Source organism: Psittacula echo, assembly GCF_963264785.1.
Source record: "Psittacula echo genome assembly, chromosome: 15".
NCBI lineage: Eukaryota > Metazoa > Chordata > Aves > Psittaciformes > Psittacidae > Psittacula > Psittacula echo.
This window is the reverse complement of record NC_137751.1, coordinates 4,286,766-4,303,087: the sequence shown is the minus strand read 5'-3', so window position 1 is coordinate 4,303,087 and position 16,322 is coordinate 4,286,766. Positions and strand designations below refer to the sequence as shown.

The 16,322-nt window shown below is 60.2% G+C and overlaps 2 protein-coding genes across 9 annotated transcripts; one reads left to right on the top strand and one right to left on the bottom strand.

Moving 5' to 3' along the window:
• Window positions 1-20: 20 nt before the first annotated feature.
• On the bottom strand, window positions 21-11,764 carry LOC308227315 (nuclear envelope pore membrane protein POM 121-like). Of its 5 annotated transcripts, XR_013958039.1 has the most exons (14): window positions 11,466-11,764; window positions 11,213-11,392; window positions 10,766-10,924; window positions 8,882-8,962; window positions 8,430-8,586; window positions 7,746-7,834; window positions 6,846-6,916; window positions 6,215-6,339; window positions 5,719-5,821; window positions 5,105-5,410; window positions 3,320-4,912; window positions 2,466-2,594; window positions 1,967-2,250; window positions 21-841 (listed from the first exon to the last, which is right to left on the bottom strand). XR_013958039.1 is itself a non-coding variant. In XM_080629810.1 (13 exons), the coding sequence occupies exons 1-13, from the start codon at window positions 11,741-11,743 to the stop codon at window positions 2,156-2,158; spliced, it is 3,366 nt and encodes a 1,121-aa protein (XP_080485936.1). In that variant the 5' UTR covers window positions 11,744-11,764; the 3' UTR covers window positions 21-2,155. The 5 variants fall into 5 exon arrangements, 4 of the variants coding, with proteins under 4 accessions (XP_080485936.1, XP_080485938.1, XP_080485937.1 ...); XM_080629810.1 differs by having other exon boundaries at window positions 21-2,250; XM_080629812.1 differs by having other exon boundaries at window positions 21-2,250; window positions 5,243-5,410.
• Window positions 11,765-12,617: 853 nt separating this feature from the next.
• Window positions 12,618-15,862, top strand: LOC308227296 (28S rRNA (cytosine-C(5))-methyltransferase-like). Of its 4 annotated transcripts, none has more exons than XM_080629778.1 (10): window positions 12,618-12,716; window positions 12,842-12,964; window positions 13,042-13,216; window positions 13,297-13,405; window positions 13,693-13,831; window positions 14,229-14,344; window positions 14,608-14,786; window positions 14,868-15,072; window positions 15,145-15,297; window positions 15,506-15,862. In XM_080629778.1, the coding sequence occupies exons 1-10, from the start codon at window positions 12,624-12,626 to the stop codon at window positions 15,609-15,611; spliced, it is 1,398 nt and encodes a 465-aa protein (XP_080485904.1). In that variant the 5' UTR covers window positions 12,618-12,623; the 3' UTR covers window positions 15,612-15,862. The 4 variants fall into 4 exon arrangements, with proteins under 4 accessions (XP_080485904.1, XP_080485906.1, XP_080485903.1 ...); XM_080629780.1 differs by having other exon boundaries at window positions 14,846-15,072; XM_080629777.1 differs by having other exon boundaries at window positions 14,608-15,072.
• Window positions 15,863-16,322: the final 460 nt, after the last annotated feature.

The window sequence follows — 16,322 nt, the reverse complement described above, 5'->3', positions numbered from 1 at the left end:
CAACCCCCCATCATCAGTAAACTCAGCTGGATTAAGGGTGTCTTTTACCATGTTTTGCCCCAGAAACCCTTACCCTGATGTGGACTTTCAGAGAAGCTTGCGACTGTAGGGGTGACCCAGAGCTGAGTTTCTCTCTCTTCCTGGTCTTTTCCAGCATGTTTGTGCAGCCTTGCCTGGGAACTGTCACTGCTTGAAGCAGAGGCAAAGTGGAGGAAAACAAGTGAAAGAAAAATAAATAGTAATAATAGTATGAACAAGTATTGTTCAACCCCACAGGTGTACTTCAACAGCGGGAGCAAGTACCCACAAGCAGAATGTGCAGTGAAGCAGCCCCATGTGCTCTGTCAAAGGAGTCAAACATGGGCAAGCAGGTGTGAACACAGTCTGTTTATTTTAAATGGGGGACATAAAAAGCAAGGGGAAAAAAATTGCACGTTCACAGTAAAACAAGAGTAAACCAAAACAATAGTAGTACAATAGCAGAACATTTCTAGAATAATAGAACAGTAAAAATCCTCAACAGAAATGTCAGAACCGACACTTTGGTCCTGGTGGCCCAGAAAGCCCCTCACCCTCAGAATGCTCTTCATCCTTGGAGATGAACAAAAATAAACAAAACCTGTTTAGTCACATCCATGTACATCCCAGTTTTGAAGGAAGGAGATGCTGTAAGAGGCTGGGGAGTGCAGCAGAGTCCACGGGATGAAGCTGCCTTTCCCTGGCACAGCCAAGTCCCTTGGGCACTGCTGGGCAGGGGCCAGCACATCCGAAAACTACCACCAGTGCTCCGAGGTCTGTGCCCTCACTGAACCAAGCTTGAAGGAACTCAAAGGCAATTGAGCTTAAATATAAAAATAAAGTTTTATTTCATTAAAAAACAGTTAAATATTAGTGGTTTTTTTTCTGTAATTTAGAATCCACCCGACACACACACTCACACATCTCGGAAAATAAAGACCTGGCAGCAAAGCCCTCCTGGAGGTGGTGGGGACACCACAGGCAGGGGGTGCAGCTCCCGGGTGACCCCTGGCTCTGGCAGCCTCTGCCCCTCTCCCGCTGAACGGCCCCAGGGGAGACAGCACCGCAGCTCCTGGGAGCTGGTAAACCCCAGATGGGTGGGGATGAGCCACAGAGGGAAAACAATTGGGATTTGGGGAGGATCCCCATCCGCTCTGGAGTCCCCAGCTGGCTCCAGAGCACCCAAACATGGGGAGGGGAGAGACTGCCAGGGCTGGAGCACCCAGCCCTGGCTGCTTTCAGTCACCACAGCACAGGGACAAGCCCTGGCGCCAGCAGCCACACAGTGATGCTGCTGCTGCTGTAAACACCCAATTAGCCAGGACATGTCCCCCAAAAAGGGACGGGTGCTCCCTGAAGGAATAAAACTCCCTACAGCAAATCCGGCATAACCAACATGCCGCCACGCACACAGATCAGTTCTTCCTCCAAAATTGATTCAATGAGCGCATGGGAATGGGAGCACAAATAAGCAAAACAAGAAAGGGCTTTACACGAGTGGGGTGGTGGGAGCAGTGAGGACTGGGGGGAGAAAAGATCCTCATCCCTGGCTGAGGTACCAGGGTGCAGCACATCCTCGGCTGCAAGGGGCCGTACCCCACTGTGGAGACTGGGCTGGTCACCCATGGCACCTGGGGGGCCCAGGCCAGGCTGGCACTAACCCCAGCTCCACTGCTGCGGGGAGGGCAACAAAGTGGAGCCCTGCAGAGGGAGTGTATTCACCAGGCCATGGGATCAAACAGGGGGAAAGATTTTGGACCTGGTGAAGACAGCACCCCTCAGGAGCCCGGAAAGCGGCCCCTGTGCAGCCACGGGGCTCTGCTGCCTGCCGTGCCGCATGGTGGGGTCTGGCTGGGGGTGCTCAGTGAGGAGAAGCACACGGGGAAAAGGTTACACCTAACGAAACATGGCAAAACAAAGCCAGGAAGGAAACACTGCCGATACGTACAGAGGTTCACCCAGCCTTGGCTGTGGAACTGTTCAAGTAACAAGTTCGTGGTTCACCACCTCAGGCGCTGCCACCCAGCACGGTTTCTTGCTGGCAGCAGAGATGGAGCCCGGCCCCATCTCTCCGGTCCCACCTTGGTGCTGCTCTGGACTGGAGCCCCCGTGGGCGGGGGACGAGCAGCACTGGCCATTATTTTTTGCGGGTATGCTGTCTCCGTGCCTGTAGCCGCTGGCGAGCACCGGCCTTGGATCCTGCCCCAATAGAAAAGGCGGGGGTGGACGAACCTGGAAGCACAAAGGTCGCTCAGGTGTCTGCAGCCACCTTCCAAGCTGGCACAATCCCTATCCCAGGGGGAATGGAAGATTCGACATCCCCAGAGCCCAGCAGCCACCACCCGAGCTGGCTCCTACAGCACAGCCTGGCCCTTCTGCCATCCCCCAGCCCAAGGGCAAAACGACCCATCAGCTCCTCGAGGCTGAAGGACCAACTCTCTCCCTACCAAAGGAAGTGCCGACTCCTCCGAAGCCTGAGGCAGGAGTACTGGGAGTCCTGAAGGAAAGGCTGCTGCTTCCACTTCCCACTGCTCCTGGGACAGGTGTGCTTTGCCCAAAAGTGGGTGCAGGAGTTCCTGGAAAGCAACATGCCACTGTCAGCTGGGGTTGGCAAAGGAGGAAGAGCCTGGCTTTAGGAAGCTGGCAGCACCTGCAGGAGGCACAGCTCTGCCCCTGGGGGCTGGAGCACCGATGTCCCCAAGATCAGCCTTTTCACCCATGAAGTCCTTTTCATGCAAGAAGTTGCCATCTCCTGGTAATCCCTGAGCTCTCCTGCCAGCAGGGCAGCACAGGAGGATTTGCAGACCAGGCAGGAAGAAAGGCCTCTGTCTTTCTAGATCAAGGAATTACTCGGCATGTGGGTTTCAGCTCTCTGGGAGTTGAGCTGGTCCAGGGCGCAAGCAAAGTGGTAGGGAAAGCCTCAGAGAGCGAGCAGGAATCGATTGCAACTGCTGTCTGGCAACATTTGTACCTGCCAAGATGTTCCAAGTAGCTTTTATGCACTGGCAAGACCTTGGCTCCTGCACAGCACCTGCCTCGGCTCAGCACCCACAGGAGCCGATGCATCCAGTGCATCCAGAGGGGGCAAGGAGCAGCATTTCAGATTCCCCTCCATCCCCTGGGGCTGGGGCAGCGAGTGAGGGAAGCACCTTCCCTTCCCATGGCAAGGCTCTGCACAGCCCCAGCACCAGCCCCGCAGGGCTGCTGAGCCTGGGCAGCTCAGCCAGGGCCGGCAGGAAAGCTGCTGCCTAAATCTAACCCTGCCCTTCACCCCGCAGAAGCCCCATCCGCCCCGACTCACCTCCAAACACAGGCTTGCTGTTGGGTGTGCTGGGCATGGTGAAGGCGAAGGGCGTGCTCTGACTCTGTGCACCCAGTGCGCTTTGCGCCAGGGAGGAGCCGAATGGTGTTGCTGCCAGGGCTGCCCCACTCTGTCCAGCCCCAAAGTTGAAAGCCACGGCAGGGGAGCCGCTGCTCAGGGCTGGCGTGCCAACCCCGAAGGCACTGGTGGAGGGTCCCGGCTGGGTGGTCACCCCAAAGGTGAAAGGAGAAGGGGTGGTGCCAAAGATGGTGGTGCCAGTGCTGCTGCTGCTCGTGGTCTGGGTGGTGGAACCAAAGCTGGCGGTGGTGCAGGTGGCTGTCCCAAAGGAGAAGACCGATGTGGTGGTCCCAAATGCCGCTTGGGTGCTGCTGGTGCCGAAGGAGCCCTGGGTGCTGGCTGTGCCCAAGGCTGGCTGAGCACTGCTGCTGAATGTCGGCTGAGCAGACAACTGGGCTGCAGGGGCTCCAAAGCTGAACGCGGGGGCAAAGCTGCCGGGGCCAGCAGCAGGCTGGCTGGTGGGTGGCTGGCTCTCAGCTGCGCCGGCGCAACCGCCAAAAGCTGAAGTGGGGGAGCCAAATTTCAGTGTCACTTGGCTTGTTGTGGCTGGGGTAGAAGAGGTCAGCGTGGTCCCGCCAAATATGCTAAAGCCCACAGTAGTGGCAGGAGCCATCAAGTTTGAAGGCACTTGGCCAAAGGCAGGGCCTCCTGGGACAGTGGTGGTGGCAGCCACTGTGGCTGGAGTTGGCTTTCCAAACTGGAGCACGGACCCTGGGGTGGCAAAGCTGATTTCTGTGCTGGGAGCTGAGGTGGCCGGACCCCCAAACAGGAAGGGCTGTGACATGCTGGTGGCTGTGGCAGTGGTGATGGTCAGGCTGGTGGTGGGGCTGGTGGAGGCGGGCGCATTGACGCCAAAGCTGAAGACAGGTTTGATGGTGGCGTCTGTGAAGGAACTCTCGGTGGTGGCTGTCATAGCTGCCGTGGTGAAGATGACGTTAGGGAGACCTGTGAATCCTGCCACAGTCGTTGTGGAGGCCGCAGGCAGATCTGCACCCGAGGCTGGCTGCAATGATGGTTGGAAGGCAAAAGGAGAGGTGTTCACTGAAGATGAAGCTGTGATGACGCTGCCGAAGATGGGCTTGAACGTGGTGGTGGTAGAGGGTGTTGAGGAAGGGCCTGAGCTCACAGGCATGGTGACGGTGGTGGAGACAACAGCTGCACAGTGGGCTGAACTCTCACCAAAGATGGGTTTGAAGACAGGGGTTGTGGTAGGCACAGCAGTGCCTGCATTCATTGCCAGCTGGTTGGAGGGAGTGGTGTCTGGCGTCCCAAAAAGGATGCTTGGCTTTGGGAAGGAGGGAGGCTTGCTGGGCGTCTGGCCCAGCTCTGTGAATGCAGGAGGTGCTGTGCCGCTGGGCGCAGGAGGAACAGTCAGGGCAGATGTGATCACCACAGGCACAGGCTTGGTGTCAGCAGAGGTGGCAGGCAGAGAACTCAACTCCAGCGACAGAGCCGGAGCAGGCAGCTGGGCAGCTGATGAAAGTGGCTGGGACACTACTGCAGCTCCAGTGGAGTCTGCAAACAAGGAGAGAACTTATTTAGGGACAGGGGTCATCTACAGAGAGATGGCCCTTCTGCCAAGCACCCACACCTATGCCGCAAAGGCTCTGGAGAAACATGCACCCATGCCACATATCTAGCCCTGTACTGCAGCTCCCAACAGGACCATGAGCTTGGTGTCCCCAGACATGCCCCCTCAAGACTCACCTGCCAGCTCTGCTGCCAGCAGAGCATTTGAACAGGGAGTTTTGCCACCCGCCTCCCACAGAGGCAGTGCACAGCCACCACGGTGCCTCTCTTGCTCTGCCAAAGGCCCGCTCTGCTGAACTTCCTCCTCCTCCTTACCCGCGAGCATGGGCGCAGCCGCATTGCTCTGCATCTGATGCAGGCTGTCTGGGAGTGAGTTGGTGCTAGCTGGGACAGGAGCAGGAGCAGGCCATGGTGAGGTAACGGTGCAAGCCAGCGGCCCAGACATGGGCATAACCTCTGCAGTGGTGCTGGGGACCTCATCTGCTGGGAGCAAGCATGAAATCAGGACCCACAACTTGCTGTATGGGACTACCCCTTAGCAGCGCCTACCAACATGAACAGCTCACAGCTCCGGCCCTGGGGAACCTTGCCCACCACCTTGAGGACTGCAGGGCACAAGGTCTCCCACCCGAGTCTTCACCAGGCTCTAAGAGCTTCAGACCCAAGGACCAGGCAGCACTGGCCCAGGAGCTTCTTCAGCCTGCGCTGCACAGGCACCCCACTGCCCTGCCAGCCCGCGCCACGGCTGTCTCCTCCTTGCCGTGCCCTTCACATTCCCAGTCTGCCCTTACCAGCCTTAGGCCGCAAGAGTCGGCGCAACCGCTGCTGCGCTGCCTTCCTCTCCTCCTCTATGATCTCCTCTGTGATGGGGTAGCCCGGGTCAGGCGCAGGGGGCTGCCAAGAGAGAGCAGTAGCTTAGTTCCTTCTCAGGGAAGCCGGCAGAGCCGCTCTGAAGGAGGTGTGGAAGCAGGCTGGCACCAGAGCTGGGAAGCCGTGGCTCTGCTGCAGCCACCGCAGAGCTCTGGTCCCCATTCGTTTTGGTCCCCGGCTTGGCGCTGAGGGCACAGCACCCTTGCCTGGACCAGTACCTGCTCCGGCAGTGGGCAGCACAGTCATGCACAGCCACCACACACTGGGGCAGGGGAGAGCACCACTTCCCACTCAGGCAAGGACGAGACCTCCTGCCCCAAGGCAGGCAGGTCAGCCTGCCCACAGCCCTGCAGGGATTGCACTGAGCACATTCCATCCCCAGAGGAGGGCAAAAGAGGCTGCGAGACAGCGACGTACCAGCACCAGAGGTTCATTATCCCAAGGCACCAGCAGGCAGATGCTCCTCTTGCGCGGTCTTCCGTTTCCCGGTGATGGTGGTGGGCTTGGGGACTGCCGCCGCTTCTGCTCAGCCCTCTCGACAGCTACAGGAGGACACAAGTCAGGAGCAGCTCCCAGCAGGGCGTTTGGCCAGCACCAAGGCAGTTCTCCCTTCTCACTCCTCTCTGGATGCCCATCTTGGAGGGCAGAGCCAGGGACACGGCCTTAAGCCGCGGACAAGGCTGCGATGCCCTGGGGCAGCAGCTGGCCACAAGAGATCCACGCGGAAGCTGTCACAAGAGCCCGCTGGGGCTCCACGGGCCCCAGGCCCCATCCCACCTCCACAGACGCTCCTTGCACGCTGCCCACCCGAGCCACAAACCACGCAAACTGCCAGACCCGGCCACATCTCGCACTGTGCCACAGGACCCCATCCACACTGGGCACACGGGAGAAAACGCCACTGCCCCAGGACCAGCACGGTCCTCCTTTCCAGGGGACACCTCAAGCTCATCCCACCTGCAGACCTGAGCTACCTCGTGTCCCGCTGCTGGCCCGCACCAGTGGCCCGTCCAACCCTGGCACAGGGCTGGGCCCCACCTACACTCACCTTCCTCCATCTGCACAGCCTTGTCCAATTTTACTGGAGTGCAGCTCTTGGAATGCCACACCTCCCGTTCCCTGTGCAAGAGGGAGAGAGCCAGTTAGGGTCAGCCCCAGGATTGGCCCCCTCCCCTGGGAGCAGGATGAGACCCAACAAGCCAAGGACTCCCACAACCATCCCTGCTGTGTTTCTTTGCTGCCTTTACCAAAGAGCAGAGCTCAGGGCAATAGCCTTGACTCACCGCAGCAGCCGGAGCGTGGCTCCAGGCAGAGGAGCTGCTCTTTTCCCCTACCCAGGGCCCAGGCTCAGGCAGCCTCAGGGCAGCAGCCAGGGATCCTGGGTGGGAGCCGCTGCCACTCGCAGGGCCCTGGCTTGGACCCACCCTGTCAGCAGGGCAGCTGCTATGTCGCTTTTAGTGAGGACAAGGACAGGTCCTTCTCTGAGCCAGGAGAGAGCAGAACAAGGGCCTGCACGCCCAGGTGGGCACTACATTACAGCCTTCCTGGAGCTCCCATCAATTGCTTTTGAGGAGATGGCAAAAATCAGGGGCCGCCTCTTTGCAGCATTTTGGCAACCAGCCAGACCCAGGACGTGCCAAAGCCACACAGCAACATCAGCGCTGCAGCAATCTGAGCCCTTCCAGCTGTGACCCAGCCTGGGAGCAGGGCAGGGATGGTGCAAGCCAGCGCTGCCACCAGGACCACAGTGGAACAAGGCTGCAGGAATGCTGATGGACACAACAGGGCTTCCCCGCAGCTGGGTGACCCAGCACCTGTGTCTCAGAGCCTGCAGTTTCATGGCTTCACTGGAGAGCAGGACTTAGGTACTGCCATGGCTGGAAAGGCAACTGCTTTCTTCCCAGCTGGCATCGACAAGCAGGCGCTTGCCAGATGAGCAGTACATTACCTTCCTTTCTTAAGAGGCCACTCGGGCATCTCGCAGCAGGAGGATGCTGTGCTGGACTGTGGGGACACATTCAGACACCTTCTCTTCACCTGTAACACAGAGAGACCAATAGTGACGGATTTGGTTCAGGGGAGCACAGCCTCCTATTCTCCTGCTCACCACAGAATAAATCCCATCTCCCAGGCACCAGCTACCGAGCCCAGAGCCTCTCTTGCTTCAACGCTGCTCAATTCCCCTCCAGAACGTCCATGGGGGGCAAAGTCTGAGCACCCCAAACTGAATCCACTCTGGGAGCAAGCGGCCTCCAGGCTCTTTATGACCAAGGTGACGCAGAGGAAAGACACTGCTGGCCCAGCCAGAGCAAACCCTTCCCTACTGATCCACCCTGGAGAAAACCTTTCCCAGCACAGATGCAGAGCTCCATTAGCAATGACTCAGCCATCGTGGAATGGCATGATTGGCCATTGCAGCTCAGCAGGTGCTGAGGAGACCCACGTCCAAGTGGAACACAGGGCTCACACACATGCTGCTGCCTCTAGCTGAAAAGGTGTCCGCACATTAAAGAGATTTTGCCTTTCCCTTTCCTCTGGATGTATCCCCCAGCAGACTGGCCAGGGCACAGCGGGGACAGGAAAAGAGCTGCACGCTGGGCTGCAGGGCTGCCTGAGGCAGGACATTTCCTACCTGTGGGAGTCCCCGGCTTGAGCTGTAAGAGCTGGCGATGGCATTGCGCTCAGAACCTGGGATGCCTGCAGCGTATGTTTTGCTGGGAGAAGAAATGTTCGATTTTGAGCACTCCTCTGGGTGGTGTGAGTCAAGGTCCCTCTTCATAGCCTCAGGCCTGGAGAAGATCACAGATTTTGAGCTCCTCACAGGTCCTTTCAATGCAGGGTGGGTGGAGGAAAGCAACCCCACTCCTTACAGTGCAGGACTTGGAAACAAGCCTCAGCAGCAGCACAACCCTTAGAGCCACCGCCTGTGCTCGGGCTGACAGACCAAAGGCACAGCCACAGGCTCTCATGATCTCCCCAAAGCTGGGCTCCCCAGGACAAAGGCAAGCACCCTTCCCAGAACACCCAGGCTTTTGGACTCCCCAAGCCCAGCTCACAGAGTTGCTTTTGGCCCAAAGTACTTACTTTGGTACAAGAGAGGCAGGGGCACCATTTGCTTCTGGTGTCTTTATAGCCAACTGCCCACTTTCACTGCTGCCACAGCGCCTGCGGGAGAGAGGGCACGAGTCTGTGGTAGCGCGGAGGGCTCCCAGCGCAGGGAGAGGACCCTTTTCCAGGCAGGCTCAGCACCGGAAAGCACAAACCTTGCTTTTTTCCTGCCACCCGATACTCAGGACAGAGTTCTCCCCCATCCGCATCCTTCTGCAGGTTCTTTCTACACCTGCTCCTCTCCTCACTGCCTCCCACCCAAACTGCCTCCTCCCAAGCACCGGCACCTGCACCAGCTGCCTGCTGGTCAAATCCATTCTTTGAAGCCAAAATATTTCAGAGAGACTCAGCAGCTTGTTTCTGGAACAGACCTGACCTCTGAAACTCGTATCTCTGACCTCTTCCTAACCAGTACCCCAGAATGTTGGGAGGAAGAAGCTGACCGACCCCCTTCCTACCATGACTCAGTCAAAAGCTGAAGTCTGAAAGCCCTACAGCAAACCTGCTGTGAAGCTGGGCTGGAGGTGCATGATCCGCCTTGTCACTTAGCCCAAGTGCTTCCACAGAGCTCCGAGCATGCTGGTCCCAGTGCATGGGTGACCCTGAGCTCCCCAGGTGACTTTGGCTCCTTTCTGCCCTCAGAGACTGCAGGATTTGCTGCCTAAACTCATTCTGCATGCTTGCCAGACATGAATGCCTTCCAAACTGGATTTTGTGGCAGAGCTGTACATTGGCACGTTGTAAGAAATGAAATAATGCAAAAAACCCCAAGCTTATGCTGTCTGTGCACCCATCCTGCTGCTGTCCTGCTCGGCTCCTGCAGGCTGCAGATTCGCCAAGCCAAGGGTTCGAGGGCAGAGGGAAGCTTGGCAGTAGCAGACGGAAGGGCAGGCTCTGCCATGCAGGAGCCCTCTGAACCACCACTCGTCCCACTGCACTCTCTGGGGCACCTCTAGCAGCAGCCACAGTGCAGCACGCAGGACAATGCACCAGGCACTGCCCAAGCCACTCTTCTGCACTTTCTCTTGCAGTTCCCCTTCTCCAGCCCAGGCAGGCGGCTGCAGCATACATGGAGCACAAGAGAAACAGCCTTCGTGTCCACAAGGATTAAAACCAGGAGGGGAGAATGGTGAGGCAGCAACATGCCTGGGCAGAGAGAAAGGCTCCACACAGCTTGGCACCCAGGATTTACACCTTGTTCTTCCCAGAGCACTGGGAAAGACACTGAGCCCTTATTCCCTTGAGGTCAGAGCTGGAGGCCACTGACCTGGACTAACAAAAGCAGGACATAGTCTCTCTTGTTTACCCTTGCATTTGTACCTCCTTTTGCAAGCTACAGCGCACAAAGGAAGCACATGGCTTGCTTAAAGGGCACTGCTTCCACCTGGGGAAGAAAGACTCAGGGATCCCCTCACTCCTGGAAGCCTGGGGCTGACTGAAGGATAGAGACCATGAGCCTGCAGGGCATCCCAGCATTCCCCAGTCTGTGGATCCCTGTGATGACAAAAGCCACTTCCCCCACCAGCTAAAGCACAGCCAGGCTTACCCAAACCACATCCCAGCCTCTTCCACCCCCAGCAGGGTGGAAGGGAAGGTGAAGGAAAACACACTTGACCCACAAGCTTGCCCAGACAAAACCCTAAACCACATCCCTTTAATCTCAACGGCAAAACAAAGTCCAGGAGGATTTCCCTACACAGCCCAGAGGCTCGGGTGATGGGCTGTGCTTCCCTCTGCAGTTCATTCCAGCAGCATTTTTCCACCCACTCCTGGTCACATCCCATTTGCCACTACTGAAGCACTAGCCCCATTTAGACCTTCCCAACTCACTGGCAGTGACCTGGACTGCTGGCTCATTACCTCCTCTTGTTGTCATGATCACTTCCCAAAAGTTGGTTTTCCTCCTTCTGCAAGGGCCTCTTCCTGCACTCCTTGATGGCACTGAGCACAGTCTCTTTGGCGCAGGGGTCTGGGCTGCTTTTGTCCTGGAAGTTCCTAGCTAAGATTTGTTGTGTCAAGCTGTAGGTCAAAGCAAAGCAGTGCAGGGCATTAGGCAAGCTGCGATCCACAAAGCGAGATCCCCCACCAGTGCTCGGTTTTCCCCCCATAAAGGGGGCCGGGCTCCTCGTGCAGCCTCCCCGGGAGGTTGGGGTCACACACTACCGGGCTGCCGCCCCCGGGAGCTGCTGCAGGGCCAAAGGGCCCAAGTCCGGATCTCCCCTGTTCGGTCCCAACAAGGTGAAGTTCTCCCGGCGCTGCCCGCGCACGCCGCGGGCCCGGGCCCGGTTCCCCCCTCCCCGTACTCACGCAGGAGAGTGAGACAGGCCGGCAACCTTAACAGTCACGGGGCTCCGGAGCGGAGCTGGGCGTCGGGCCCATGGCGAGCCCCTGGGCATCTGACTGTCCCAGCGTACCGGCAGGAAAACGGTCCCAGGGCTCCTGTCCGGCGGCAGCGGGTACCGGCGGTGCACGGTCTGCTGCGAGACCCTGCGGAGATACAACGGTCAGCGCCACAGATAGCGGCGGGGGGATCCGATCCCGTCCTCCCCCCAGAGCTCACTCGAGGTAGTAGCGGCGGGACACGGTGCTCTCAGCACGGACGGTGACAGCGGCCGAGCCGCCGTTAGCGGCAGATTTGCCGTACGGGCGCCGTGCGGGCGGGTGCGAGGCGAGCAAGCGCGGGGCGGGCGGGCCGGTCCGCATGACACACCAAGCTCCCGCCGCGCCGAGCGCCGCGCCCAGCAGCGATCCCTGCAGCACCAAGCAGGCCAGAGCCACGGCCAGCGCCACTGCCAGCGCCGGCGGCCAGCGGCCCGCGCGCGGCTCCGACACCGCCATCTCTCACGAGCGCCACGGTAAGGGCCGCCGGCCCGGCATGCACCGCGGGAGCCGCGCGCGGTGGGGCGGGGCCACTGCGGGGTGGGCGGGGCCAGAACCTGCCACCTCCTGGAGCCGGTGTCTTTGTACCACCAGTGGCCTTGTGCCGTCTATGGGATACTGCTGCCCGATACCTGCAGCTTCCACAACCTTACTCTGTCCTGCCGGGCAGACACCATGGCAGGGACGACCACACAAAACACGATTCCCCTGCCAAGAGCAGAAGGGACCTTAAAGCTCACCCAGTTCCAACCCATGCCACGGGCAGGGACCCCTTCCACTGGAGCAGCTTGCTCCAAGCCCCTGTGTCCAACCTGGCCTTGAACACTGCCAGGGATGGGCAGCCACAGCTTCTCTGGGCACCCTGGGCCAGCGCCTCAGCACCCTCACAGGGAAGAGCTTCTGCCTAAGAGCTCATTTCAATCACCCCTCTGGCAGGTTAAAGCCATGCCCCTTGGCCTGTGCCTACAGGCCTTTGTCCAAAGCCCCTCTCCAGGTTTCCTGCAGCCCCTTTAGGCACTGGAGCTGCTCTCAGGTCTCCCCTTCAGGAGCCTTCTCTTCTCCAGGCTGACCCAGCCCAGCTCTCTCAGCCTGGCTCCAGAGCAGAGCTGCTCCAGCCCTCGCAGCATCTCCGTGGCCTCCTCTGGCCTCGCCCCAGCAGCTCCACGTCCCTCCCGTTCTCTGTTTTGTTTGTTTGCCGGCGGCACGAAGACCCCGCAAGTCCCCACCCGCCTCCTCTCCGGCCGAGCCGCGGGCTCTAGGACCCCTCCGTCCTTGCCCGCTGCCGGGCGGGACGCGGCACCGCCGGAAGTGGCGTGTGCGCAGGCGGGCGGCAGGAGCCATGGCGCTGTACAGGGCGGCCGCCGACGTCCTGGAGGGGCTGGAGCGCGGCTCCGGCGGCGTGAAGGCGCTGGTGTACCACAGCCGCTTCCCGGTGCGCGGGGCCGGGGCGAGGCGCGGGAGGGGCGTGCCTGGGCCTGGGTCGGGGGTGTGCGAGGCGTGTGCGGGGTTGTGGCGGGCTCGGGCCGTGCGGCCGGGCAGCCCCTGACCGCCCCGCAGCACGTCCGGCAGCTGTACGCGCTGGTGTCCGAGACGCTCCGCTACTCGCCGGTGCTGGAGGAGCTGCTGGCCAGCGCCGCGCTGCTGCAGGCCGAGAAGAAGCTGTCCCCGCAGCTGGCGAAGGTGAGCGGGGCCGGGGGTGGCGGCGGCGGGTCGCGGGTCGCGGGGCGGTGGTTCCCGGCTCAGCCTCGTCCCCGCAGGTGCTGGTGTACGACCTGCTCTTCGGCAAGGGCTTGAAGTGCGGGGGCCGCTGGAAGGCGCTGGCCCGGCGACACCGGCCGCGGCTGGAGGGTGAGCTGGCCCGCCTGAAGGTGCGGCAGAAGGTGAGCCGCAACGAGGACCTCCTGTCCCCGGCACAGGCAGCCGGCCCCGGCGGTGAGTGTGCCTGTGGGCGCGGTGGTGTCCCTGTGGTGGCGGCAGTGGGTGGCCGTGTGTGACGCGGATGGCTCCCCCAGCTTCCCGGGTACCGCGCTACGTCCGGGTCAACACCCTGAGGACTTGTGTGGACGACGTGATTGACTTCTTCAAGCGTGAGGGCTACTCCTACCTGGGCAAGGCAGCCAGGTAAACGTTTCTTCCTGCTGCCCCACCTCATCTGGGGTGTCAGTGAGCAGCAAGGGCTTGGGATGAGGTCCTGTGGGTCAAGGGGTCGTCGGTCTTGGTGCTCAGGATGCTTGGGTTGGGGTGTCCACACTCCCCACTCCTGTGTTCTGCCCTTCCTTGCACTGTGTGGCACTGAAGGCAAGAGAAGATGTGGGACAAAGAGGGTTTCAGCCTGGGCTCTGCAGAGCTCTGGTGTGGGCAGGATGAGGCAGGACTGCATGTTCATCCTTCCTGTGCCTCGTGGGCAGCTTGGAAGAACTGAGGGCCCTCTCCGGGAAGAAATTCTTGTTGGACCTTCACCTCCCGGAGCTGCTGGTTTTCCCCCCGCAGACAGACTTCCATGACAACCTGCTGTATACGTCAGGACACATCATTCTGCAGGACAAGGTGAGGAGCTGGTGGCAGGAGGCTGCAGGGCTGGGGAATCCCCTGACATGGGTGGAGGGGAAGCTTCTTGCCACATGCCAAGGGCTGTGCTCGTGCTTTACAGTAGCAGAGAGCACGAATGCAGCCTGCAGCTATGGGGCTGCCCTGTGGCTCTGCTTGCGTCACATGTCTGGATGGGGATATTGCTGTGAACTGGGCTGTAACCCCCAGGAGGAGCTGAGATCAGCTCTGGGAGCAGCGGGAGGCTGCGGCCGGGCAGAGGCTCCTGGCAATGGGTGCTGGTGGACTCGTCCCCTGCTGCTGTGGCTGCCTGCGGCCCTGCAGTGCCACCCACGGCTGAGGAGGGGCCGGGGCTGCTTCTTGCCCGCTCCGCTCACGGGGCTTTGTCCTCCCGCAGGCCAGCTGCCTCCCGGCGTTCCTCCTCAGCCCTGCTGCTGGCTCCCACGTCATCGATGCCTGTGCTGCGCCTGGGAACAAGACCAGCCACCTGGCAGCCATCCTGAAGAACAAGGGGTGAGGGCAGGGCTGCGTGGTGCTCGCTTTTCCCTGGGTAGGCTGGTGGCCTGGGGAGGGCGCAGGGGGACGTGGGATCACACAAGGGTTCACTTCACAGCCCCTGGTCCCTCTCCCTGCTCAAGGCCTGCCCTGCCTGGGGAAGCAGCTCCCGGGCACTGCCTGCCTGGCCAATGGCTGGTGCTTGATGCTGCCAGGGCAGCGTGTTCCTGAGGCCGTGTGGGATGTTTACACGTCTCTTGGGTGCCGGGCTCTGCCTTCAGCCAGATCTTTGCCTTTGACGTGGACACCAAGCGCCTGGCCACCATGAACACCATGCTGACGCGCGCTGGCGTCACTGGTTTCCAGCTGGCCCAGCAGGACTTCCTGACGGTGGATCCTGGAGACCCCAAGTACAGCAAGGTGGCCTACATCCTGCTCGACCCATCCTGCAGTGGCTCAGGTAACATGGGGGGCTTTGGCCGCCCACCCCTGGGTGGGCTGTGGACGCATAGACCGCAGGCGGCGGCTGCTCTCCCCACAGGGATGGTGAACCGGGTGCCGATGGCAGAGGCTGCCCCAAGCGCCGAGCGGCTGCAGGCGCTGGCCGGCTTCCAGCGCAAGGTGCTGAGGCATGCCCTGAGTTTCCCGGCTCTGCAGCGCCTGGTCTACTCCACCTGCTCTCTGCACCAAGAGGAGAACGAGGATGTGGTGGGGGCTGTGCTGCAGGAGTGGGGCTCGGCCTTCAGGTGTGTCTGGTGTTGGGGGGATGCAGGGCAGGTGCTGCAGAGCCTGGCCCTGACCCTTGTCCCACGCTGCAGGCTGGTGGATGCCTTCCCTTGCTGGCCCTGCCGAGGACTGGCTGCCTTCCCTGGGGCAGAGAGCTGCCTCCGTGCCTCTGCTGCCGACACCCTCACCAACGGCTTCTTTGTGGCTGTCCTGGAGCGGCGTGGGGACGGGGCTGCTGCCTCCGGGTGAGAGCGCACCTGGGAGCTCTGTGGCCTCCCACAGCTCCTGGGGGTCTGGGGACAGGCTCGGGCTGGTGGCACACGTAGGCTGAGGGCGCTGCTGCTGTGTTCCTGGCATGGAGAGGAAGAGGGAAGATGGAAGATGGAGGGGCCTGACTGCAGGAGCCACGGTGCTGTGTTGAGTGGGACTCAGGCCCTTTGCTCTTGTCCACAGCTCCTTGCCTGCGCCTGCTGATGACGCCCTGCAGCATGGCAAGGGAACAGCGCCAGGAGCAGCTCCCGAGAAGAGGAAGAGGAAAAAGCAGCGGGTAAAGGAGTGAAACAACCATTTTAGGACTGCGCAGTGCTCAGCTGGGGCTTGTGGGGATTCTTACCCTGCTGCCTGCCTGAGCTGTGGCACAGCCCCCCATCATCAGTAAACTCAGCTGGATTAAGGGTGTCTTTTACCATGTTTTGCCCCAGAAACCCTTACCCTGATGTGGACTTTCAGAGAAACTTGCGACTGTAGGGGTGACCCAGAGCTGAGTTTCTCTCTCTTCCTGGTCTTTTCCAGCATGTTTGTGCAGCCTTGCCTGGGAACTGTCACTGCTTGAAGCAGAGGCAAAGTGGAGGAAAACAAGTGAAAGAAAAATAAATAGTAATAATAGTATGAACAAGTATTGTTCAACCCCACAGGTGTAGAGCAGCCATGGGAGCAAGTACCCATAAGCACAGTGCTGGGAAGTGGCCCCTGAGCCATGCCCTGAGCTTCCCGGCTCTGCTTCACTTGGTCTCCTTCACAAGCTCTGTGCACTGGAAGAACAAGGACGTGGTGGGCACTGTGCTGCAGGAGCAGGGTTCAGCCTTCAGGTGTGTCGGGCATGGGGAGGATGCTGGGCAGCTTCCCAGCTGCCAGGGCTGCTCTGCCACCTGCGTTCCCTCAGGCTTGGTGTCTGCACGTGTGTTTCCCTGCCTGTGCCCTGTCCTGACAGTGTGCTGGTGCCTGGCAACATGCCCCCTTCCCCAAAGCAACCCGGTGTCCCCTCACCTGG